At 47.2% G+C, this 21,237-nt stretch overlaps 1 protein-coding gene and 1 long non-coding RNA gene across 9 annotated transcripts in view; one reads left to right on the top strand and one right to left on the bottom strand.

The window, feature by feature from the left end:
- Nucleotides 1–11,434: 11,434 nt before the first annotated feature.
- On the bottom strand, nucleotides 11,435–18,338 carry LOC108581955. Its single transcript, XR_001894921.1, has 3 exons — nucleotides 18,254–18,338; nucleotides 17,122–17,210; nucleotides 11,435–11,709 (listed from the first exon to the last, which is right to left on the bottom strand). It is a non-coding gene; the product is annotated as an uncharacterized LOC108581955 (long non-coding RNA).
- PLEKHA7 (pleckstrin homology domain containing A7) overlaps nucleotides 18,199–21,237 on the top strand; it is a 232,353-nt gene continuing 229,314 nt past the window's right edge. For 6 of the 8 annotated variants that reach the window (XM_021926852.2, XM_021926849.2, XM_021926850.2 and 3 more), the window contains exons 1-3: nucleotides 18,199–18,305; nucleotides 18,425–18,501; nucleotides 18,580–18,637. In XM_021926852.2, the coding sequence (XP_021782544.1) occupies nucleotides 18,220–18,305; nucleotides 18,425–18,501; nucleotides 18,580–18,637 (221 nt within the window). In that variant the 5' untranslated portion in view covers nucleotides 18,199–18,219. The remainder of the gene's footprint in view (nucleotides 18,306–18,424; nucleotides 18,502–18,579; nucleotides 18,638–21,237) is intronic. The other 2 variants (XM_017948580.3, XM_021926854.2) reach the window with 1 other exon arrangement.

The raw sequence follows: 21,237 nt of genomic DNA, 5'->3' as shown, positions 1-21,237 counted from the left end.
GCCTCCTGGGTTCACGCCATTCTCCTGCCTCAGCCTCCCGAGTAGCTGGGACTATAGGCGCCCGCTACCACGCCTGGCTAATTTTTTTGGATTTCTCGTAGAGACTGGGTTTCACCGTGTTAGCCAGGATGGTCTCAATCTCCTGACCTAGTGATCTGCCTGCCTTGACCTCCCCAAGTGTTGGGATTACAGATGTGAGCCACTGCGCCCGGCCCTTCAACATTTCTTGTAGAATAGGTCTGGTGTTGATGAAATCCCTTAGCTTTTGTTTGAGAAAGTCTTTATTTCTCCTCTATGTTTGAAGGATAATTTCACCAGATATGCTATTCTAGGGTAAAAGTTTTTTTTCCTTTAGCACTTTAAATGTGTCATGCTACTCTCTCCTGGCCTGTAAGGTTTCCACTGCAAAGTCTCCTGCCAGATGGATAAGAGCTCTCTTGTATGTTATTTGTTTCTTTTCTCCTACTGCATTTAGGATCCTTTCTTTATCCTTAATCTTTGGGAATTTGACTATGAAATGTTTTGAGGTAGTCTTCTTTGGGTTAAATATGCTTGGTGTCCTATAACCTTCTTTTACTTTGATATTGATATATTTCTTTCTTTTTGTTTTTTTTTAGGCGGAGTCTCATTCTGTCGCCCAGGCTGGAGTGCAGTGGTGCAATCTTGGCTCACTGCAACCTCCGAGATTCTCCTGTCTCAGTCTCTTGAGTACCTGGAATTACAGGCACGTGCCACCACACCCGGCAAGTTTTTGTATTTTTAGTAGAGACAGGGTTTCACCATGTTGGTCAGGCTGGTCTCGAATTCCTGACCTCGTGATCCACCTGCCTCGGCCTCCCCAAGTGCTGGGATTACAGGCGTGAGCCACCATGCTGGGCCGATATTGATATCATTCTCTAGGTTTGGGAAGTTCTGTTATTATCTCTTTGAATAAACTTTTTTTTTTTTTTGAGACGGAGTCCCACTTTGTCCCCCAGGCTGGAGTGCAGTGGCGCGATCTCGGCTCACTGCAAGCTCTGCCTCCCATGTTCACAGCATTCTTCTGCCTCAGCCTCCCAAGTAGCTGGGACTATAGGCGCCTACCACCACGCCCGCCTAATTTTTTGTATTTTTAGTAGAGACAGGGGCTTCACCGTGTTAGCCAGGATGTCTCGATCTCCTGACCTCGCCTGCCTTGGCCTCCCAAAGTTCTGGGATTACAGGCATGAGCCACCGTGCCCAGCCTTGAATAAACTTTTTATGTCTATCTCTTTCTCTACTTCCGCTTTAAGGCCAATAACTCTTAGATTTGCCCTTTTGAGGCTATTTTCTAGATCTTGTAGGTGTGCTTTTTTTATTTTTATTTTTTTTTCTTTTGTCTACTCTGACTTTATATTTTTAAATAGTCTTCAAGGTCAGTAATTCTTTCTTCTGCATGATCAACTCTGCTATTAAAGCACTCTGATGCATTCTTCAGTATGTGAATTGCTTTTTTCAGCTCCAGAATTTCTGCTTCATTCTTTTAAATTCAATCTCTTTGTTGAATATATCTGATAAAATTCTGAATTCCTTCTCTTCGTTATCTTGAATTTCTCTGAGTTTCCTCAATACAGCTATTTTGAATTCTGTCTGAAAGGTCACATCTGTTTCTTAAGGATTGGTCCCTGGTAACTTATTTAGTTCATTTGGTGAGGTAATGTTTTTCTGGATGGTGCTGATGCTAGTACATGTTCTTGGGTATCTGGGCATTAAGGAGTTAGGTGTTTATCGTAGTCTTCACTGTCGGGGCTTGTTTCTCATCTTTCTTACAAGGCTTTCCACATATATGAAAGGACCTAGGTGTTGTAATCCAAGATGTATTTGCTTTAAGGGGCACCCCTAGCCCAGTAATGCTGTGGTTCTTACAGACTTGTAGAGGTACCGCGTTGATGGTTTTGGACAAGATCTGGGAGAATTCTCTGGATTACCAAGCAGAGACTTTTGTTTTCTTCTTTTACTTTCTCACAAACATACAGTCTCTCTGTATTCTGAGCCACCTAAAGCTGGGGATGGAGTGACACAAGCACCCCTCTGGCCACTACTAATATGACTGTCCTGGGTCAGACCTGAAGCTGACATAGCACTGGGTCTTGCCCAAGGCCTGCTGTAACCACTCCCTGGCTACAGCCTACGCCCTGAGGCTCTTCAGTCTGCAGGTGGCAAAGCCAACAAGGCTTCTGTCCTTCCCTTCAGGGCAGTGAGTTCCCCCAGGCCCTAGGTGGGTGCAGAGGTGCGGTCTGGGAGTCAGGGACTACAGTCAAAAACCTGGGAAGTCTACCTGGTGTTCTATTGTACTGCTGCTGAACTGGCACTCAAACCACAAGACACAGTCCTTCCCACTCTTCCTTCCTCTTTCCAAAGGTAGAGGAGCCTTTCCCTGTAGCCACCACCACTGCAGGCCATGGGGAGAACTACCAGACTATGGCTCATGTTCCCTTAAGGCCCATGGTGAATGCTTGTGGTGGAATGCTGCCTGGCTTGGGACTCACGCTTCAGGGCAATGGGCACCCCTCTGGCCCAGGGCAGATCCAAAAATGCCATCCAAGAGTCAAGTCCCAGAATCAGGGACCCCAAGAGCCTGCTTGGTGCTCTACCCCACTGTGGCTGAGCTGTTACCTAAGGTGCAAAACAAAGTCCTCTTTACTTTCCCCTCTGCTTTTATCAAGCAGAAGAGTTTTGCCCTGTATCCCCCACAGCTGGTAATGTGCTGAATCTTACCTGAAGCCAGCCAGTCCAGTCTCTGAGGCTCACCCAAGGCCCTCCATGTAGTACCTGGGTATCCCTGCTGGTTATTCAGAGCCCAAGGGCTCTTCATTTAGTAGGTGATGACTGCTGCCAGCACTGAGTCCTTCCCTTCAAGGCAACTGGTTCCCTTCTGGCTCAGGGTATGTCTAAAAATGTCTGGGAGCTAGGACCTGTAACGGGAGCCTCACAACACTGACTGGTGTCCTAGCATGCTGTGGCTGAGCTGGTATCCAAAATGCAAGACAAAGTCCTCTCTACTCTTCCCTCTCCTTTCATCAAGTAGAAGGAAGAGGTCTTTTGTGGAGCCATGAGCTGTGCCGCCTGGGGTTAGGAGAGGGGTGATGCCAGCACTCCCTTAGCCACCCCAGATGGTGTCTCAGTAGGTCATGTGGCCCCTGAATCTCAGCCCAGTTCCGCTCAGCCCTAAGACTCACCTAGAGTTCAGTCCTTATGGCCTGGACTGCCTTTCAAGTTTACTTAGAGACCCAGAGCACAGTAGCCTTCAGTGGCAAGGTTTGCAAGAACTCAAGTTCTGACCACTGGGATCAATAATTCCCCTGTGGGTAGGGCTGGATTAAATGTTCCCTCCATGGATGGGCAGCAACTGAGTTTGGTCCAGTTTTCCTTTCTGCTGTTCAATGCCTCATACTTGTGGTGCTTTTCCTCCCTCAGTGCCCAGAGATACTCTCCATATCAGGCTATGGCTGCCAGGGGTGGGGAGGGGTGGCATTGGTGGATCAAGACTATTTTTTCTATCTCTTCCATGCTTCTTTCTGTGATACAGAGACAAAACCAGGTACTATGAGGGCTCACCTGATATTTGGTTCTTATGAAGGTGATTTTTCTATACATATAGTTGTTTAAATAGCAGCCTTGTGGGTGGGGAGACGATGATTGGATAATCGGTGGAGCCTTCTATTCTGCCATCTTGCTCTGCCTGTCCAGCTCAGGCCATTTTTTTTTTTTTTTTTTTGATGGAGTCTTGCTCTGTTGCCCAGGCTGGAGTGCAGTGGCTCAATCTTGGCTCACAGCAACCTCCGCCTCCCGGGTTCAAGCAATTCTCCTACTTCAGCCTCCCAAGTAGCTGGGATTACAGGTGAGTGCCACCATGCCCGGCTAATTTTTGTATTTTTAGTAGACAGGGTTTCACCACATTGGCCAGGCTGGTCTTGAACTCCTGATCTCATGATTAGCCCACCTCAGCTTCCCAAAGTGCTGGGATTACGGGTGTGAGCCACCACGCCCAGCCAGCCATATATATATATATATTTTGTAGAATGTCCTTTAGAATAGACTTGTCTAGGCTGGGTGTGGTCATGTGAGGTCAGGAATTCAAAACCAGCCTGGTCAACATGGTAAAACCCCCTCTCTACTAAAAGTATACAAATTAGCCAGACCTGTAATCCCAGCTACTCAGGAGGCTGAGGCAGGAGAATTGCTTGAACCCAGGAAACAGACATTGCAGTAAGTCAAGATCACGCCATTGCACTCCAGCCTGGGCAAAGAAGTGAGACTCTGTATCAAAAAATAAATAAATACATAAATAAATAAAATTTGTCTGATTTTTTCATCATGACCAGATATAGGTCAGACATTTTTGCAGATATACTACATATGTGGTGTGTCTGCAGTGCATCATCTCGTCAGGAGGCACGTGATACCAGTTTGTCCTATTACTAGGGGTGATATTTAATTCTTATTTGGTTAAGGGGTATCCCCTACATTTCTTCACTGTAAAGGTACATTTTTCTCTTTGTAATTTACACAGGATGGTATCTAGAGGCTGTGTGGAACATCCTGTCCTCCAACAACTTTTACCCGATGTTTCAATATCCAGTGATAATTCTTGCCAGAACTACTTATTGTAGGGTACTTGTTAGATAGTGATTTTCTAATGCTGTCATTCTGTCTTCATTCATTAGTTGGCATTTTTCTGTAAAGAAGCACTTTCCCTTTCCTCCTTTTTGAACGAACATTATTATTATTATTGCTATTGTTATTTTATTTCATGTTTGTTTTTAGAGATGGGGTCTCACTCCGTTGCTTGGGCTGGAGTGCAGCAGCATAATCATAGCTCACTGTAGCCTCAAACTCCTGCACTCAAGCGATCCTCCCATCTCATCCTCCTGAGAAGCTACAGAGGCATGTCTCCACACTTGGCTATTTTTAAAACATTTCTGTAGAGAAAGGATCTTGCTATGTTGCCCACGCTGGTCTCCAATTCCTGTTTTTGTTTTGTTTTGTTTGTTTGTTTTGAAGTGGAGTTTTCTCTGTCACCCAGGCTGGAGTGCAGTGGCACAATCTTGGCTCACTGTACTCCGCCTCCTGGGTTCAAGTGATTCTCCTGCCTCAGCCTCTTGTAGCTGGGATTACAGGCGCACGTCACCATGCCCAGCTACTTTTTGTAGTTTTAGTAGAGACAGGGTTTAGCCATGTTGGCCAGGCTGGTCTTGAACTCCTGACCTCAGGTAATCTGTCGTCCTCAGCCTCCCAAAGTGCTGGGATTACGGGCGTAAGCCACTGCACCTGCCCTTACTTCACTTTATGTATTTATTTATTTTAGTTTTATATACATATATAAAATATATATTTTAAAATTAAATATATACATACATATATTTTGAGACAGTTTCACCCTGTTGCTCAAGCTGAAGTGCAGTGGCACCATCATAGCTCATTGCAACCTTGACCTCCTGGGCTCAAGTGATCCCCCTGCTTCAGCCCCTCAAGTAGCTGGGTCTAACGGATGTGCCATTATGCCTAGCTAACATTTTAAAAATTTTTTGTAGAGACAGGGTCCCACTAGGTTGCTTAGGCTGGTTGAAAACTCCTACGTTGACAACTCCTTCTACTTTGGCTGGCATTACAGACATCAGTTACCATACCCAGTCTTTGCTTCACTTTTTAAGCTTGACTTTCATCATCTGTAAAACAAAACCTACCTATAGGTAGTAGCGAGAAGTGAGATGATTGAGCTTGACAGATAGGGCTATGTAACTGTGAATTTCCTTCCTTCCTTTCTTAGCTGTCTTCCCTAAACTCAGCCTCTTGCCACCTGCCACAAGTTACCTATTAGAAGAGTTCATGAGATGCCGTGTGCTCCCACTCCATGACAAGTGTGTGGAGGATGTCTTCATGATGACTGCCACATTGTGGCCTGGGCACCAGGGTGAATCCACAGTGGCTGGGGATCCTCCTGAGTGTCTTACAGTAGATGTGGAAAAACAAGCACAGGACTTCGTTTTCACAAGAGGGAGGGCACAGATCTCCTGCTGAGCTTTCTACTTTTGAGCATGCCAGCTCTGCCCTTTCTCAGTTTCTCCACCTATAAATGCAGCCAATTTCTAAAAGAGGACTGACAGGCAAGCCAAAGGGGAACCTTTGATCTGGGGGAAGTGCTTAGGGCTGGAGGTCAAGAGTCATGGATTCTTGTTCTCCCTCGGTCCCAAAGGTCCCTTTGGGTCCTCAGACAAATACTCCAGCCCCTCACTTTATAGCCAGGGGCGCTGGCTCACATCTGCAATGCCAGCACTTTGGGAGGCCAAGGCAGGTGGATCCCCTGAGGTTGGGAGTTTGAGACCAGCCTGGGCAACATGGTGAAACACTGTCTCTACTAAAAATACAAAAATTAGCCAGGTGTGGTGGCAGGCACCTGTAGTCCCAGCTAATTGGGAGGCTGAGGCAGGAGAATTGTTTGAACCCAGGAGGTGGAGGTTGCAGTGAGTCGAGATCACATCACTTCATTCCAGTCTTGGTGAGAGCAAGACTCTGAAAAAAAAAAAAAAAAAAAAAAGAAGAAGAAGAAGAAGAAGAAGCCACCCAAGGACCATCTCTAAGAACCGTACTAGTTTAAAAGTTTATGCATCTCTGATCTCTCCCTTTTTACCCGGGTCAGAAGCTGAGCTGTAGGACCCCCACCCCCACCCACCTCACCATTTGCTATCACTGCCACCTATGTGGTCTGCTGAGGTTGTGTGCACATAAGGAGTTAGCTAGGACACAGAGGGGACCTGGGTCTTCCCAGGGACCCAGGCAGCCCTTTTCTTTTCTTTCTTTTCTTTTTTTGAGACAGAGTTTCACTCTTGTTGTCCAGGCTGGAGTGCAATGGCGTGATCTTGGCTTACCGCAACCTCTGCCTCCTGGGTTCAAGCAATTCTCCTGTCTCAGCCTTCCAAGTAGCTGGGGTAACAGGCATGCACCACCATACCCGACTAATTTTGTAGTTTTAGTTGGGTATGGTGGTCTCGAACTCCCGACCTCAGGTGATCCACCCACCTTGGCCTCCCAGAGTGCTGGGATTACAGGCGTGAGCCACCATGCCCGGCTCAGGCAGCCCTTTTCTATCTGCCTCTGACACTGGTCCCTTGGGAACTCTTTCCATTTCCTCCTCATCATCCTTAAAGCTGAACAGCAGTGTCCAAGATCAAAACTTCTCAAGTACTCTCAGGCTCATGAATGGATAGGAAATACCCAACATATATTAGATTCTCAAGCAGGAGGATGTCAGTCCTTCCTCCTCAGCAGTATTACATAACGATCGTTAGTGCTAAAACTAACATTCTCTCCAGATGGCTCAAATGCAAGTTCTCTCATCGAATCCTTACACTAACTCTTTCTGGTAAACACCATCACTCCCATCTTACAGATGTTCAGGGCAAGTACATATCTAATAATCGATGGAATTAGGACTGAGAATTTATGTCTGTGTGGTTTCTCTGATCACACTAGACTGTGGCCACACAAAAAATACCAAGTAAAACACTATATAGCAGAGTTTAGTTTTAAGTAACTTGATAGGATATCCAAATCCAAATTGCTTCATAATGGAGACCTGTTGCTAAAGCAGGACCATGTTTATAAGAAAAGGTGTTTGGGACTTTTTTTTTTTTTGGCCTTAAATGCTGTAAAGTGTTTTCATGTGCTCTGCAAAATATTGAAAAACAATGACCAGGACTTGTGGATTGTGTTCTGAGGATGGGTTGTGGATGCTGTGGGATATGGTCCCAGGTATGTGTCTGAGTGCTCTGGAAAAAGAGGCAAAGACTTTGATATCTGGAGTTGCCAAAGCAGTGTGACAAAGCACATGCTGCATGGACTCTGAGCTGCACAGCAGTACTTTCGGGCTGCCTCAGTTTAAAACCCCTCTACAATGTGTCAGGTGTGTGGATTTGTATTTCCCTGTGGTCTGGGAAGCTGACTGAGTCTGGCTAGTGATATGACAGTTGGAGGGGAAATAACAATAGGATGGCCTGTTAAGAAGTGTTGGGGGCAGTGGGTTGGGCACTGTGGCTCAAGCCTGTAATCCAGCACTTTGGGAGGCCAAGATGGGAGAATTACTTGAACTCAGGAGTTCAAGACCAGCCTGGGCTGTATAGCAAGGCCTTGCCTCTATTAAAAAAATTTAAAAACCAAAAATTAGCCAGATGTGGTGGCATATGCCTGTAGTCCCAGCTACGTGGGAGACTGAGGCAGAAGGATCCTTTGAGCCCAGGAGATGGAGGCTGTAGCGAGCTGATATGGCACCAGTGTACTCCAGCCTAGGGGACAGAGAAAGACCCTGCCTCAAAAGCAAAACAAAACAAAAAAGGAAGTGCTTGGGGCTCTTAACTTTTTCTTCCCCTGTTGAAGAAATTAGTCCAAGAGCCATAGGAGGGGGTGAGCAAGGCATGTGTTGGATGTGTGTGTGTGTGTGTGTGTGTGTGTGTGTGTGTGTGTGTGTGTTGGAGTACAGGGAGAGAAAGAACAGCTTCCTATGCCAAAAGGAGGGTACCAAGGAGGCAATGCAGGTGGGGAGGGTGCCCTTGATAGGGATGGCTCTGCTTAAAGTGTTGGCGGTCCAGTGGGATAAGGAAATTGTCCAATCAAGGTGGTAAGGCAAGGAAGGCATTTGTGGGGTGGGTGTGATGACATAGACCAGGAGTTGGAAAAAGGACAGAGTAAGGAGGGTGTCCAAAGTTGGGGGGGATGGAGGAAGATCTGCAGTGTGGTTGATGTGGGATGTCAGAGCCTTGAGTAAGGTAAGGAGGGCATCTGCATGAGGAAGGCACCCAATGGAAGACTGGCTACATACAGGGGGATTGATCAAATGAGTAAATACATTAAGAATCATGAGAGCTAGGTCTCTCACTGTTGGAGAAGAAGTTACTAGGGTATTGTATTAGAATTGGAGGTCTTGGTGTGAACTTACAGTTTTCAATATTTATCTATATATCTATATGCAAATATAGAAATCATTAAATATATAAATGTGTGTAGAGCTCTGCCCACTGAGAAGGCCTGGAAACAGCAACACCCTAATAGCATGAGCATACTTAGCACATACATCTTGGTTTTTGAACACCATTTTCCAATAAAAGAAACGAGGCTTCTTGGAGAAATGGCTGAATTTACAGCAAAGTGCAAGATAAGCCTGGAACATCTTATTATACCTGAAAGCAAGGAAGGACTCAATGAATGATTGTGACATTATCAAATGAACATAGCAACCAGCTCCAAGGGCTCACACTGGCAAGATCTGGGACAATTTGTGTATCAAAATAAATACCCATAGTAACAGATTATAACTCATTGAATAAGAGAAAACTGTGTGCATATGCAGACACGAATAAATGAATATATTGAATATTTGATGAGATGTGGAGTATTTACATAGTTTTAAAGTATCTCTTTGCAAAATATTTATTTCGAAAAGTACAAAAGGGAAATGAGTAACTTCATAGTAGACAGGCTTGACAGGTGCCATCATAATCAAGGGATCAAAGTGAATATCATCAGTAATGGGCTAACCTGAAGGCATGTGTTGCCTGATAGGGTGCAATAAGAATACAGCATCCCTTACGTGATATTTTTGCCAAAGATGCATACACTAAATCTAATCATAAGGAAACATCAGACAAACACAAAATGTGGGACATTTAACAGTATAACTGGCCTATGATCTCTAAAGGTATCAGTGTTATAGTAACCAACAAAAGACATCAGGAACTGTTACAGAATGAAGGCTGCAGATACAACTAAACGCATCCCATGATGCTGAACTGAATCCTCGTGCTGGAAAGGACATTGTTTGGATAAGTGGGAAAACTGAATAGGGTTTGAAGATAAGATTTTAGTAATATGGCAACATTAGTTTCTGATTTTGACTTTTGGTGTTTGTGTTGTGATCACATAGGAGAATATCCTTATATGTAGGAAAAACATCTTAAAGTGTTAGGGAGGTGGTAATAAGGCATCATATGCACAACTTATGTGTCAAATGTTTACAAAAAAGTTCTTTGTACTATACTTGCAACTGTTCCACGGATTATAAAATGAAAGTTAGAATTAAAAAGAGAAAAAGTGTCAGGGAGAGTGGGCTTCTTGGCTGAATCAAAAAGGAAAAGGGATGCAGCCCCTGAGCTGGCAGAGCTGTGAACAGGCTGGGGGGTTGGGAACTGAAAGCCTGGGGTTTCGGGGACAAGCAGTCCTTATCTGAAGCTAAAAGGCAGAAGGCTTATGGGCAGGTGGCTTCTGTTCTTCCTGAAAAGCCCTCTCTAGTTTGAGAGCAGCAAGGTGCTACCTGTCGCTATACCAGAGACCCCCAAGAGGAAGGGACTGTGTCTTACTGTGATGGTTAATTTTATGTATCAACATGAGTAGGCCATGGGATACCCAGGTATTTTGTCAAACATTACCCTGGGCATTTCTGTCAGGGAGTTTTAAATGAGTTTAACATTTTTTCAATTTTTTAATCATTATTTTTTTGAGACAAGGTCTCACTCTGTTGCCCAGGCTGGAGTGCAGAGGCATGATCTCAGCTCACGGCAGTCTCGACCTCCCAGGCTCAGGCAATCCTCCCACCTCAGCCTCCCAAGTAGCTGGGACTACAGGTACACGCCATCATGCCCAGCTAATATTTTTTGTTTGTTTTGTTTTTGTGGAGACAGGGTTTTGCCACATTGCCCAGGCTGGCCTTGAACTCCTGAGCACAAGCTATCCACCTGCCTCCACTTCCCAAAGTGCTAGTATTACAGGCATGAGCCACCGCATGCACACGGCTGAGTTTAACGTTTAAATCAATAGACTAAGTAAAGCAGATTGATCTCCCTAATGTGTGCATGTAGTGGGGGCCCATCAATCAGTTGAATAAAATGAAAGGCTGACCCTCTCCCAAATAAAAGGGAATTCCTCCTGCCTGACTGCCTGCAAGCTGGGATGTGAGGGTTTTTTCTCCGGCCCAAGGGTAGGAATTGCACCATTGGCACTGCTGGGTCTCTAGCGTGCCCACTGCAGATCTTACTGGCTTCCAGAATCACGTGAGCCAATTCCTTATAATAAATCTCTCAATTGGTTCTGTTTCTCGAGAACTCTAATAGTTTACTTTCCTGCTCTCTCTCTTTGCTTACATTGTCTCCTACTACAGGACTGACACAAAGTAGATGCTTAAGAGAAAGTTTTTAAATGAAAATATAAAGGAAGAGGGTGATTACGTCAGAGGCACAGAGAACAGCATGGTGTTGGGAACAAGGGTGAGGGGTGAGGAAACCTTAGCTGAACTTGTGGGGTCCTTTCACTGCTCTGGGGCCCGTGAACGTCTTGTGTGGATGCTGCCTGCTCCCTACCGCTTTAGGACCAACAGCTTTGTATGTCTGTTGTGTAGTAACAGAATGATTACACTGAGACGGCAGGGATGTAGTGGAGAACGAGTTTAATGATTGCAGGACGACAAGTGAGGAGACAGGAGGAGACCTTCAAATTTGTATTTCTGTGGAGTTTTGGGCTGGAGTTTTTAAGGGGATTGTGGAGGATGAGGGGCTGGAAAACTGAAGACATTGACTGGTTGGGCATGGGGTGCAGTGGGGCGGGGGATGAAAAGCTCAGGATGTGGAAACTGCATTCTTTGGTGAGTCAGCTCTTCATGGGGTCCTTCAGACCAGCTGAGTCAGTAGTTTCATTAGTATGTAGGACCTGAAGGAATATTTCAAAGGAAGAACTTAACATTTTGTAATGTTTAAGTTGTCTATAAACATTACAGCCCAGGGTCTACATGATTCCAGGGTCTATAGTCCAAGGTCTATGTGATTCCAGAACAATAGACACCAAATAACTATGAGGAAGCAGGTCAGAGAACAAGGTGACCTCATGATTCATACTGAGTGGACTATAAATCGGTTTATTTTTCTTTCTCATCTATCTTTTTAAAAATTAATTTTGGCCAGGCACAGTGGCTCACGCCTGTAATCCCAGCAATTTGGGAGGCCGAGGAAGGTGGATCACCTGAGGTCGGGAATTCGAGACCAGCCTGATCAACATGGAGAAACCCTGTCTCTACTAAAAATACAAAAGTAGCCTGGCATGGTGGCACATGCCTGTAATCCCAGCTACTCGGAAGGCTGAGGAAGGAGAATCGCTTGAACCCGGGGGGCAGAGGTTGCAGTGAGCTGAGATCGTGCCACTTCACTCTAGCCTGGGCAACAAGAGCGAAACTCCGTCTGAAAAAAATAATAATAATAATTAATTTTAGAGGTCCCACATGGTGGCTGACATCTATAATCCCAAAACTTTAGAAGGCTGAGGCGGGCAGATCGCTCGAGCTCAAGAATTTGAGAGCAGCCTGGGCAACATGGCAAAACCCCATCTCTTCAACAAATACAAAAATTAGCTGGACATGGTGGCACCCACCTGTAGACCCAGCTACTCAGGAGGCTGAGGTGGGAGGATCACTTGAACTTAGGAGGCCGAGGCTGCAATGAGCCACGATCTTGCTGCTGCACTCTGACCTAGGCAACACAGTGAGACTGTCTCAAAAAATTTTTTAAAAAATAAAATATATAGGGATAGTTTTACAACCACCATTGCATGTGGGAAAGGAGCGGGGCTAGCATCAAGGACCATGCTCCATGTTCTATCTTCAGACTGGAGTCATTGTGTTCTATCTTCAGGTACCTGCAGTGTTCCTCCACTCCCAACCCTGCTTGCTTCAGAGCAGCTCTTGTCTTCCAGCATTTAAAGCATCCACTTCTCCACAATACTGAGAACGTCCTAGGGTGGGGACCATGGTGTATGGACCATTGAAGTGCTAGAATGTTGTAGTATCTACTACCAGTCCTGAGATAATTAGGTCAGAAAGGGCCCTGGACAGGTGTTGGAGTCTGGTCTATGTTCTATAACTAGCCATATGATCTTTGGTCTTTAATGTTTCATTGCTAAAGAATGTTTCTGTTTGTCTAAGAGAGATACTCTCAAAAGAAACATTTGGTTATTTGTAATTTTCTAACACATTTTAAAATAATTTTTAATTTTGAGATAATTATAGACATAGGAATTTGCAAAGATTAATAGAAAGGTCTCTGTTTACCCTTCACTCAGTTTCTCCCAATGGTTACATCTCAATTAACTACAGAACAATATCAAAACCAGGAAACTGACATTGATACAATGTGTTTAAATACTTTTGTTATTTTATGTGTCAATTTGTGTGTAACTATGATTGCAGTCAAGATAAAGAATTATGGTCAGGTGCAGTGGCTCGTGCCTGTAATCCCAGTACATTGGGAGGCCAAGGAGAGCAGATCACTTGATGCCAGGAATTCGAGACCAGCCTGGCCAACATGGTGAAACCCTGGCTCTACTAAAAATACAAAAAAAAAAAAAAAAATAGCCAGGCGTGGTGGTGTGTGCCTGTAATCCCAGCTACTTGGGGGAGCTGAGACATCAGAATAGCTTAAACCTGGTGGTGGAGGTTGCAGTAAGCTGAGATTGTATCACTGCACTTTAGTCTGGGTGACAGAAGGAGGCTCTGTCTCAAAAACAAAACAAAACACAAAACCCCACAAAAACACAGAATTATTTCATCACTACAAAGATCTCCCTCATGCTATTCCCTTATAGTTACATCCTCCCACTCCCCACCACCATCCCTAACTCTGGCAACCACTAATAATCAGTTCTTCATTTCTACATTTAAAAAAGATGTATTTTGAGAACATTATAGACCTTTTCAGATTGGCTTTTTTAATTTCTCAACATAATGTCTTGAGATCCGTCCAAGTGGTATGTATCAATTCCTTTTCATTACTGAGCTGTATTCCATGTTATAGATATATCACAGTTGTTTAACAATTTACCTATCATAGGACATTTGCTTATTTCCAGTTTTTGCCTATTATAAGTAAAGCTGCTGTGAATAATTATGTACAAGTTTTTAAAAAATGTTTTATTTTTTCTGGGATAAATGCCTAGGAGTGTGAATGCTGGGTTATATGGTAAGTGTTTAGTTTTTGGCCGGGCGCAGTGGCTTGCACCTGTAATCCCAGAACTTTGGGAGGCTGAGGTGGGTGAATCATTTGAGGTCAGGAATTCAAGACCAGCCTGGCCAACATAGTAAAACCCTGACTCTGCTAAAAATACAAAAATTAGCTGGGCTTGGTGGCAAATGCCTGTAATCCCAGCTACTCGGAAGGCTGAGGCAGGAGAATTGCTTGAACCCAGGAGACAGAGGTTGCAGTGAGCTGAGATTGTGCCACTGCACTCCAGCCTGGGTGACAGAATGAGACTGGCTCAAAAAAGAGTTTACTTTTTAAAGAAACTGCCAAACTATTTTTCAGAGTGGCTGTTATCATTTTACATCCCACTAGCAATGTATGAGACATAGAGTTTCTTTGCATACTCTTTTGTCATTATTTTTTATTTTACTTTCTAACATATAATTTTGAAAATCAGTGATAGGCATTGAGTTTTATTGATTACATATTTTGGCACTTATTGAGATAATTTCAGGGTATCTCTTGTTGGACCTATTAATGAACTATATTATTCTATGTATCTATATGTATATGCTTTATTTATTTATTTATTTATTTTTGAGACAGAGTCTCGCTTCTGTCACCAGGCTGGAGTGCAGTGGCGCGGATCTTGGCTCACTGCAAGCTCTGCCTCCCGGGTTCATGCCATTCTCCTCTGCCTCTCAGCCTCCCGAGTAGCTGGGACTACAGGCGCCTGCCACCTCAGCCTCGCTAGTTTTTTGTATTTTTTTTAGTAGAGACGGGTTTCCACCGTGGTCAGCCAGGGATGGTCTCATCTCCTGGACCTTTGTGATCCTCACTGGCCTCGCCTCCCAGTGCTAGATTACAGGCTTGAGCCACCGCGCCCGGCCATGTATATGCTTTAAATGATAAAAAGATCAAACAGTATGAAAGGGGAAACAAGGTAAAGTAAATCTCCTACCATTCCTATTAGAGTTTCCTTCCTCAGAGGCACTCACTTTACCTCATTCTTGACAGTGTAGGGACTATATCTGTATATTAACAGTAGCATATCACATGCACAGTACTGCAGCCTGCCTTTTCACTTTATTTTTTACTTGTTTATTTATTTATTTAGAGATGGTGTCTTGCTCTGTCACCCAGAATACAGTGTAGTGGCCCAATCATGGCTCACTGAAGCCTCAACTTCCAGGGCTCAAGTGATCCTCCCACCTCAGCCTCCCAAGCAGCTGGAACTATAGGTATGTGCCACCATGCCTGGCTAATGTATCTTTTGTAGAGATGGGGTTTTGCCATGTTGCCCAGGCTGGTCTTGAATTCCTGGACTCAAGCCATCCTCATGTCTCAGCCTCCTAAATTACTGGGATTACAGGCATGAGCCACTGCAACTGGACCATTTAATATTTTACAGACCATTCTATATCAGTACGTAGGGATCTAGCTCATGCTTTTTAACAGCTGCATAGCATTCTTTTTTGCTGCTGCTGTTGTTGTTGTTGAGGATGTGCCAGTTTAATCAACCATTCTTTTTTTGATAAACATTAAGGTTATCTCCAGTTCTTTGTAATTACTGACAATGCTGCAGTGAATAGTATACTGGAATTTGTGCCTCATGTGAGCACTAATGTAGGATAGATTTCTGACATGAAATTGCTAGGTCAAAGACATTCAGGTTGGAATAGCTGTGCCAAATTGCCTTCAAAGAGGCTCAAACATTTTAAAGTCCCATCAACAATGAACAAGAATGTCTTTCTCTACAATACCTTCTCTTTCTTTCTTTTTTGAGACAGAGTCTCACTCTGTGGCCCAGGCTGGAGTGCAGTGATCTCAGCTCACTGAAACCTCCACCTCTTGGGTTCACGTGATTCTCCTGCCTCAGCCTCCCGAGTAGCTGGGATTACAGGCATGCGCCACCATGCCCAATTAATTTTTGTGTTTTTAGTAGAGACAAGGTTGCACTATGTTGGCCAGGTTGGTCTCGAACTCCTGATCGCAAGCGATCCACCCACCTTGGCCTCCCAAAGTGCTGGGATTACAGGTGTGAGCCACCATGCCCAGCCAATATCTTTTCTAATCTGTGTATCTTTTCCAATCTGACATCTAAAAAAACAGTATTTCACCTTAATCTTAAGTTTCAGTTCTCCTATTATGAGGTGGCTCAGTATCTTTCCATTTGCTCAAAAGCTATCTGTATTACTTTTCTATTAACTGTGTGCTCATATCCTTTGCCCATTTATTATTTAAAATCAATGTTTAGCTAGGAAAACACACCACTTTCCTGTTTTCATTTGCTCAACAACCTCCTCAGAGGCAGGAGGCTCCCTCAGACAGGTGTCCCTCGTCCTTCTCAAACAGCTCCCTCTTCTAACTCATAAATGCCTCCTTCCCCAACACCACTGTCTGTTCCCAAGGATGGGCCCATTTATGGTCTCCTCAACATCTCACACTCCTCCCAAAATTATGTGCATGCTCTCCCATCCCTCCCCTCTGGAGTGCTCTTTTCCCAGTCAAACCTAACCAGTCCTTCAGGGTCCAGCCTAATTCCACCTGTCTGGGCACCTTTCTGAATAACTAGTGCTCACATTGCATACAGTCTCACTTTCAGGTGCGCCTCCTCCCATCAATCACAGCCTATGTCCCTGGAAGGCTGGGCCTGACAATAGCCAGAGCCCAGATGCTGCTCTATCTTTGCTCAGTGTGTGTGTGTGTGCGTGCGTGTGTGTGTGTATGGCCGGGAGTCTGAGTGTGGAGTATGTTTCATTCACTTATCCTGCAGTTTTTTTTTTTTTTTTTTTTTTTTTAGACAGAGTCTCGCTGTTGCCCAGGCTGCAGTGCAGCGGCGCGATCTCGGCTCACTGCAACCACTGCCTCCCTGGTTCAAGCGATTTTCCAGCCTCAGTCTCCTGAATAGCTCGGATTACAGGCGCCCGCCACCACGCCCGGCTAGCTTTTGTATTTTTTTGGTAGAGACGGGGTTTCACCATGTTGGCCAAGCTGGACTAGAACCCCTGACCTCAAGTGATTCACCCGCCTCGACCTCCCAGAGTGATGGGATTACAGGTGTGAGCCACCGAGCCCCACCCCATCCTGCAGTTATTGAATGCATAATGCATACATGAGTCAGGCGCTGTTCCAGGCGTTGGAGACAAGGCAGTGTATGAGGTAGATCAAAGCCCCTTCTCTCATCCAGCTGACATGTTGGAACTAATATATAACAAACAAGACAAACACAAATAAGAATATCAATTAAATGCAAACCAGTAATGAAATAGCGAGGGAAGAAGGGAAAGGATTTTCTTTGCAGAGGGCTCGGGGAGGGCTCCCCGAGAAGATAAGACAGCAGTAAAGACCCGAATATGAGATGGTACTGCCACTGCAAAGAGCTTTGCAAGGCCCCACCAGAGGCCTCGCCTGGACGCCGCTCTTCTAGAGATGGACGTGCTGCCGAGCCCTCAACACCCCTTCTCTCTGTTACTTAACAGGACCTGAAGGCAAGAGCCTGCAATCCCTGCAACCTCAGGAGTGTATGGGGGTAACCCTGCTCCCTCCAGTTTCACATCCCAGCTGAAAACTTGGGAAAATGAAATCGTGCTTGGCCTGCCATTGATAGATCACCTACTATGTGCCAGGGTCCTGTTAAGCACTTTATGCGATTGTTACTTCATTTAATCTACACAACAATCCCGTGGAGACTCGATTAACCTTACAGGGGAAGAGACGGAGGCTGGGAATATGGCAGGAACCTGAGTGTTAACTTGGTTCACACACGAGCGGAGTTCCCGGGTCGGGAAGTTCTGTGGTGCGGGTCGGCCGGGGTTTACCGAGCGTTCGGGCGCGCGCCGTTTTCGGAGTTGGTCGGGTCCAACCGTGCGCCCCGAAGCTGCCAGGCGCGCCCGCCAGCGGCCCCCCGGGCAACCTGGGTCTCCCGGCCTCGGGGGCAAAGGGGAGCGCCGGGACCAGCAGGCTGGGGGCGGGGAAGGCGTGAGGACAAAGGCCGCGGGCACCGCGCCGGGCCGGCCCGTGAGGCGGCGAACTCCGGTAGCCAGGACCCGGCCGAGCGGTCGCTCCCCGAGGAGCCCGCGCCTGCATGGAGCGCCCCGCGGCACAGCCGGGCCACGCGCAGGCCGAGCCCCCACCACCGCCTCCACCCCCGCCCGCGCCCCCGCCCCCGCCCCCTCCCCCCCACCCCGCGGCGGCTCCGCGCTCGGCGAACATGGCGGCGGCGACGGTCGGGCGGGACACTTTACCTGAGCACTGGTCCTACGGGGTGTGCCGGGACGGCCGTGTCTTCTTCATCAAGTGCGGCGCGAGGACGCGGGGACGCGGGTGGGGGCGCGGAGGTAGGGGCGCGGGGCGGGGGCAGGGCGGGCGCCCCACGGGCTGTGGCGGCGCTAACAGGTGCACCTCTCTGCCCGCAGTGACCAGCTTCGCCGCACGACCTGGCTGCACCCGCGCACTGGGGAGCCCGTCAACTCGGGCCACATGATCCGCTCAGGTGGGCGCCGGGCCGGCGGGTGGGGGGCGCGCGCCGCGGCTGCCCAAGTTTGACCGGACTTTTCTGGCGTTTCCGCAGACCTGCCCCGCGGCTGGGAGGAGGGCTTCACGGAGGAGGGCGCCAGCTACTTCATCGAGTGAGTGAGTGGGGCCGCCGCGCTCGCACCTGTGCCGCGAGGGTCCCTCCAGGTTCCCGCCGGGCGCCCCGCCCTCCCTCTGCTCCCGCCGGCCCGGGCTCGTTGGCGCGCGCTGCGCCGCGGCCGCACTCAGGGTTTTGTGTGCCGGAGTTGTTTGGCGGCCTCAGAGAGGGAGGCGGTGGGGGCCGCATCTACGGTGGGGACCTGGGCGGAGGGGGGAAGGGGCCGCAGACTCTGCGCCCTGGACCTTGCAATCCGGCTGGATTCGGGTGCTGGTGTGAGGGCTGGGCACGCCTGCCCTCTGGGGTCTTGGGCTGCGCCCCGCCGGGAGAGGCGGGTGCCGGGACCGGGATGGGCTCGGGTTGGGGGAGTAGAACGAGGAGTTCTGTCCTGGTGTGGGCTTCCTGCGGGGTTGGAGTGGGGAGAGGGAGAGACTAGGGGAATCTCGCTTAGGAGGACCCCCTTCTCCGGCCACAGTCTCTGGGATGGTCGCGGAGAGTCGGAACCTCGCCCCCGGCCTCCATCCACTGCGCCGGCCTGCGGGGAGGGCGGGGGTGGGGAGGGGAACTGGTCAACCAATGACGTTCCTCGAGCGCTCCGCGTCTCTTCGGCCGGAGCTGAACCGGGCTATCGCTGGTGCCTGGGTTAGTCCAGGGGCAACTTTTTCGCAAAAACGCCGGAGCGTTGGCGCACCAGCCAGGTTACCCTGGGTCTGTAGGATCAGTCCATGTCTGATTGGGGCGCAGTAAGTGAAGGCGCGGGTCAGGCTCCTATGCCAGTACAGGCTTTGCTTTCCCACTCCGGCGGCAGCCTGTGTTGCAGCGTGTTTCCCTCTGCCTGCTGAGCTCCGGGAGACCAGAAACTGCCTTTGACCTCTTGCCCCAGTGCCCGACAGAGAGTAGGCACTCGGTAAATGTTTGTTCACTGAATGAATCAACTCGCTAAAGGTCTGGATGGTGGTCTGACTAGTACTGGGTGTACTTCGGCGACTATGAGTCAGAACTACTACTGTTAGGAGTAAAGCGGCTTATTTCAAGAAAACCCCGGAACCTCCTTTTCTGGTTTGGGTTCTTGCACAATAGTTGAAAATACTAATGGGTGAGATTTACAGACCTGAGGATAGGGCCTTGCTGCGGTTCTGTTGCCCTGCCTCGTATGTGTGTGTGTGAAGTTGGGGAGTTGGCTGGGGCCATCAGAATCTTGCTATCAGTGGGCCTCTCTGGCTCATAACTGCATCAGTTGATATTATTACAATTATCCTGTGTGCCACACGTTCACACGTTGTTCTAGGCATTGGGAACAAAAAACAGACAAAGTGCTCATGGAGCTTGCAATCTAATAGGAGAGGGAAAGGAGTAGAAAATAAGTAAAAAACACGAATAATAATATCAGATCGTGGTTACTATTGTGCAGAAAGTTAAAATAAGGTGATGTGATATGGAGTGACTGGGTGGCTTGGTTGTACTGGGAGATCGGGATAGTGTTTCTGAATAGGCAACGTTTAAAGTAAAATTTGAATGACAAGAAGGAGACATCATGTGATGATGAGTTGGCAAAGCATTTCGGGAAGAGCGAACAGCCAGGGCAAGGGCTTAAGGCAGAAAAGAGCTTGGAGTTTAAGGAGCAGGAAGGCCAAGTAGCTGGAATGTGGTGCACAAGGGAGAAAGTGGCATGAGGAGAGGTCACAGGTAGGAGAGAGGTAAGTGCTGCAAAGCTTTCTGAGCCAGGGTGAGGAATTTTCTTACTTTATTCTAAGTCCAGTGAAACGTCATTGGAGGGTGTTGAGCAGGGAAGTGGCATGATTCGGTTTGTGTTTTTAGAACGATCACTGTGAGAAGATTGGATTGTAGGTGGCCACTGCAGGGGGAGGCAGGAGAGCAGCTGAGGCTGTTGCCCTTGTCCATGCAGGAGTTAGCAGTGGCTTGCCTGAGGGTGGTAGCACAGTAGTGGTCACATTCAGGCTATGTTTAGGAAGTAGGCTCTTCACGCCTTCATGATGGACTGAATAAAGTCTATGAGAGAAAGAGAAGAGACAAAGATGACTCCTCAGGGCTCGAGCACCTGAGTGGATAGCATTCATATTGTTGAGATGGGAAGAGCCGGTTTGGGGTGGAGGAGAATCATGAGATCTTGTTTTGCCATCTTACATTTGAGATATGAGTATGTCAGAGAGTGATCTGAAGCTTGGTGGGGAGAGAGGATGGAAGAGACCCACTGGGCATAATATATGTTATTCGAGACCATGGGATTAGATGAAATCCCCTTGGAAGAGAGTGCAGACAGAAGACCGATGTTCTGAGCCTTTGGGTGGTCAAAGCAGTGTTTAGAGGGGAGAGAGGTGAAGCCAGCAAGGAGACTGAAAAGGACTGAGAAGGTGGGAGAAACCCCAGGAGAATGCATGGTCACAGATGACTTAAAGGACAAAAGCTGACTGGAGTAGGTGGAAGATAAAATACGGGGTGAAGACAGGGAGTCAGTTAGGCAAATCTTCCAGGTAGTTTTGTTGCAAAGTGGCGTTGAGACATTAGCTGGTAACTGGAGAGGATGTGGGTTTGAGGGAGGGTTTTCCTTTCTTTTTTTTAGTGGAAGATTGTACAGCA

This window comes from Papio anubis, chromosome 12 (assembly GCF_008728515.1).
Source record: "Papio anubis isolate 15944 chromosome 12, Panubis1.0, whole genome shotgun sequence".
Classification (NCBI taxonomy): domain Eukaryota; kingdom Metazoa; phylum Chordata; class Mammalia; order Primates; family Cercopithecidae; genus Papio; species Papio anubis.
Note: the sequence above shows the minus strand (reverse complement) of the source record. Positions and strands in the feature narration are given on the sequence as shown.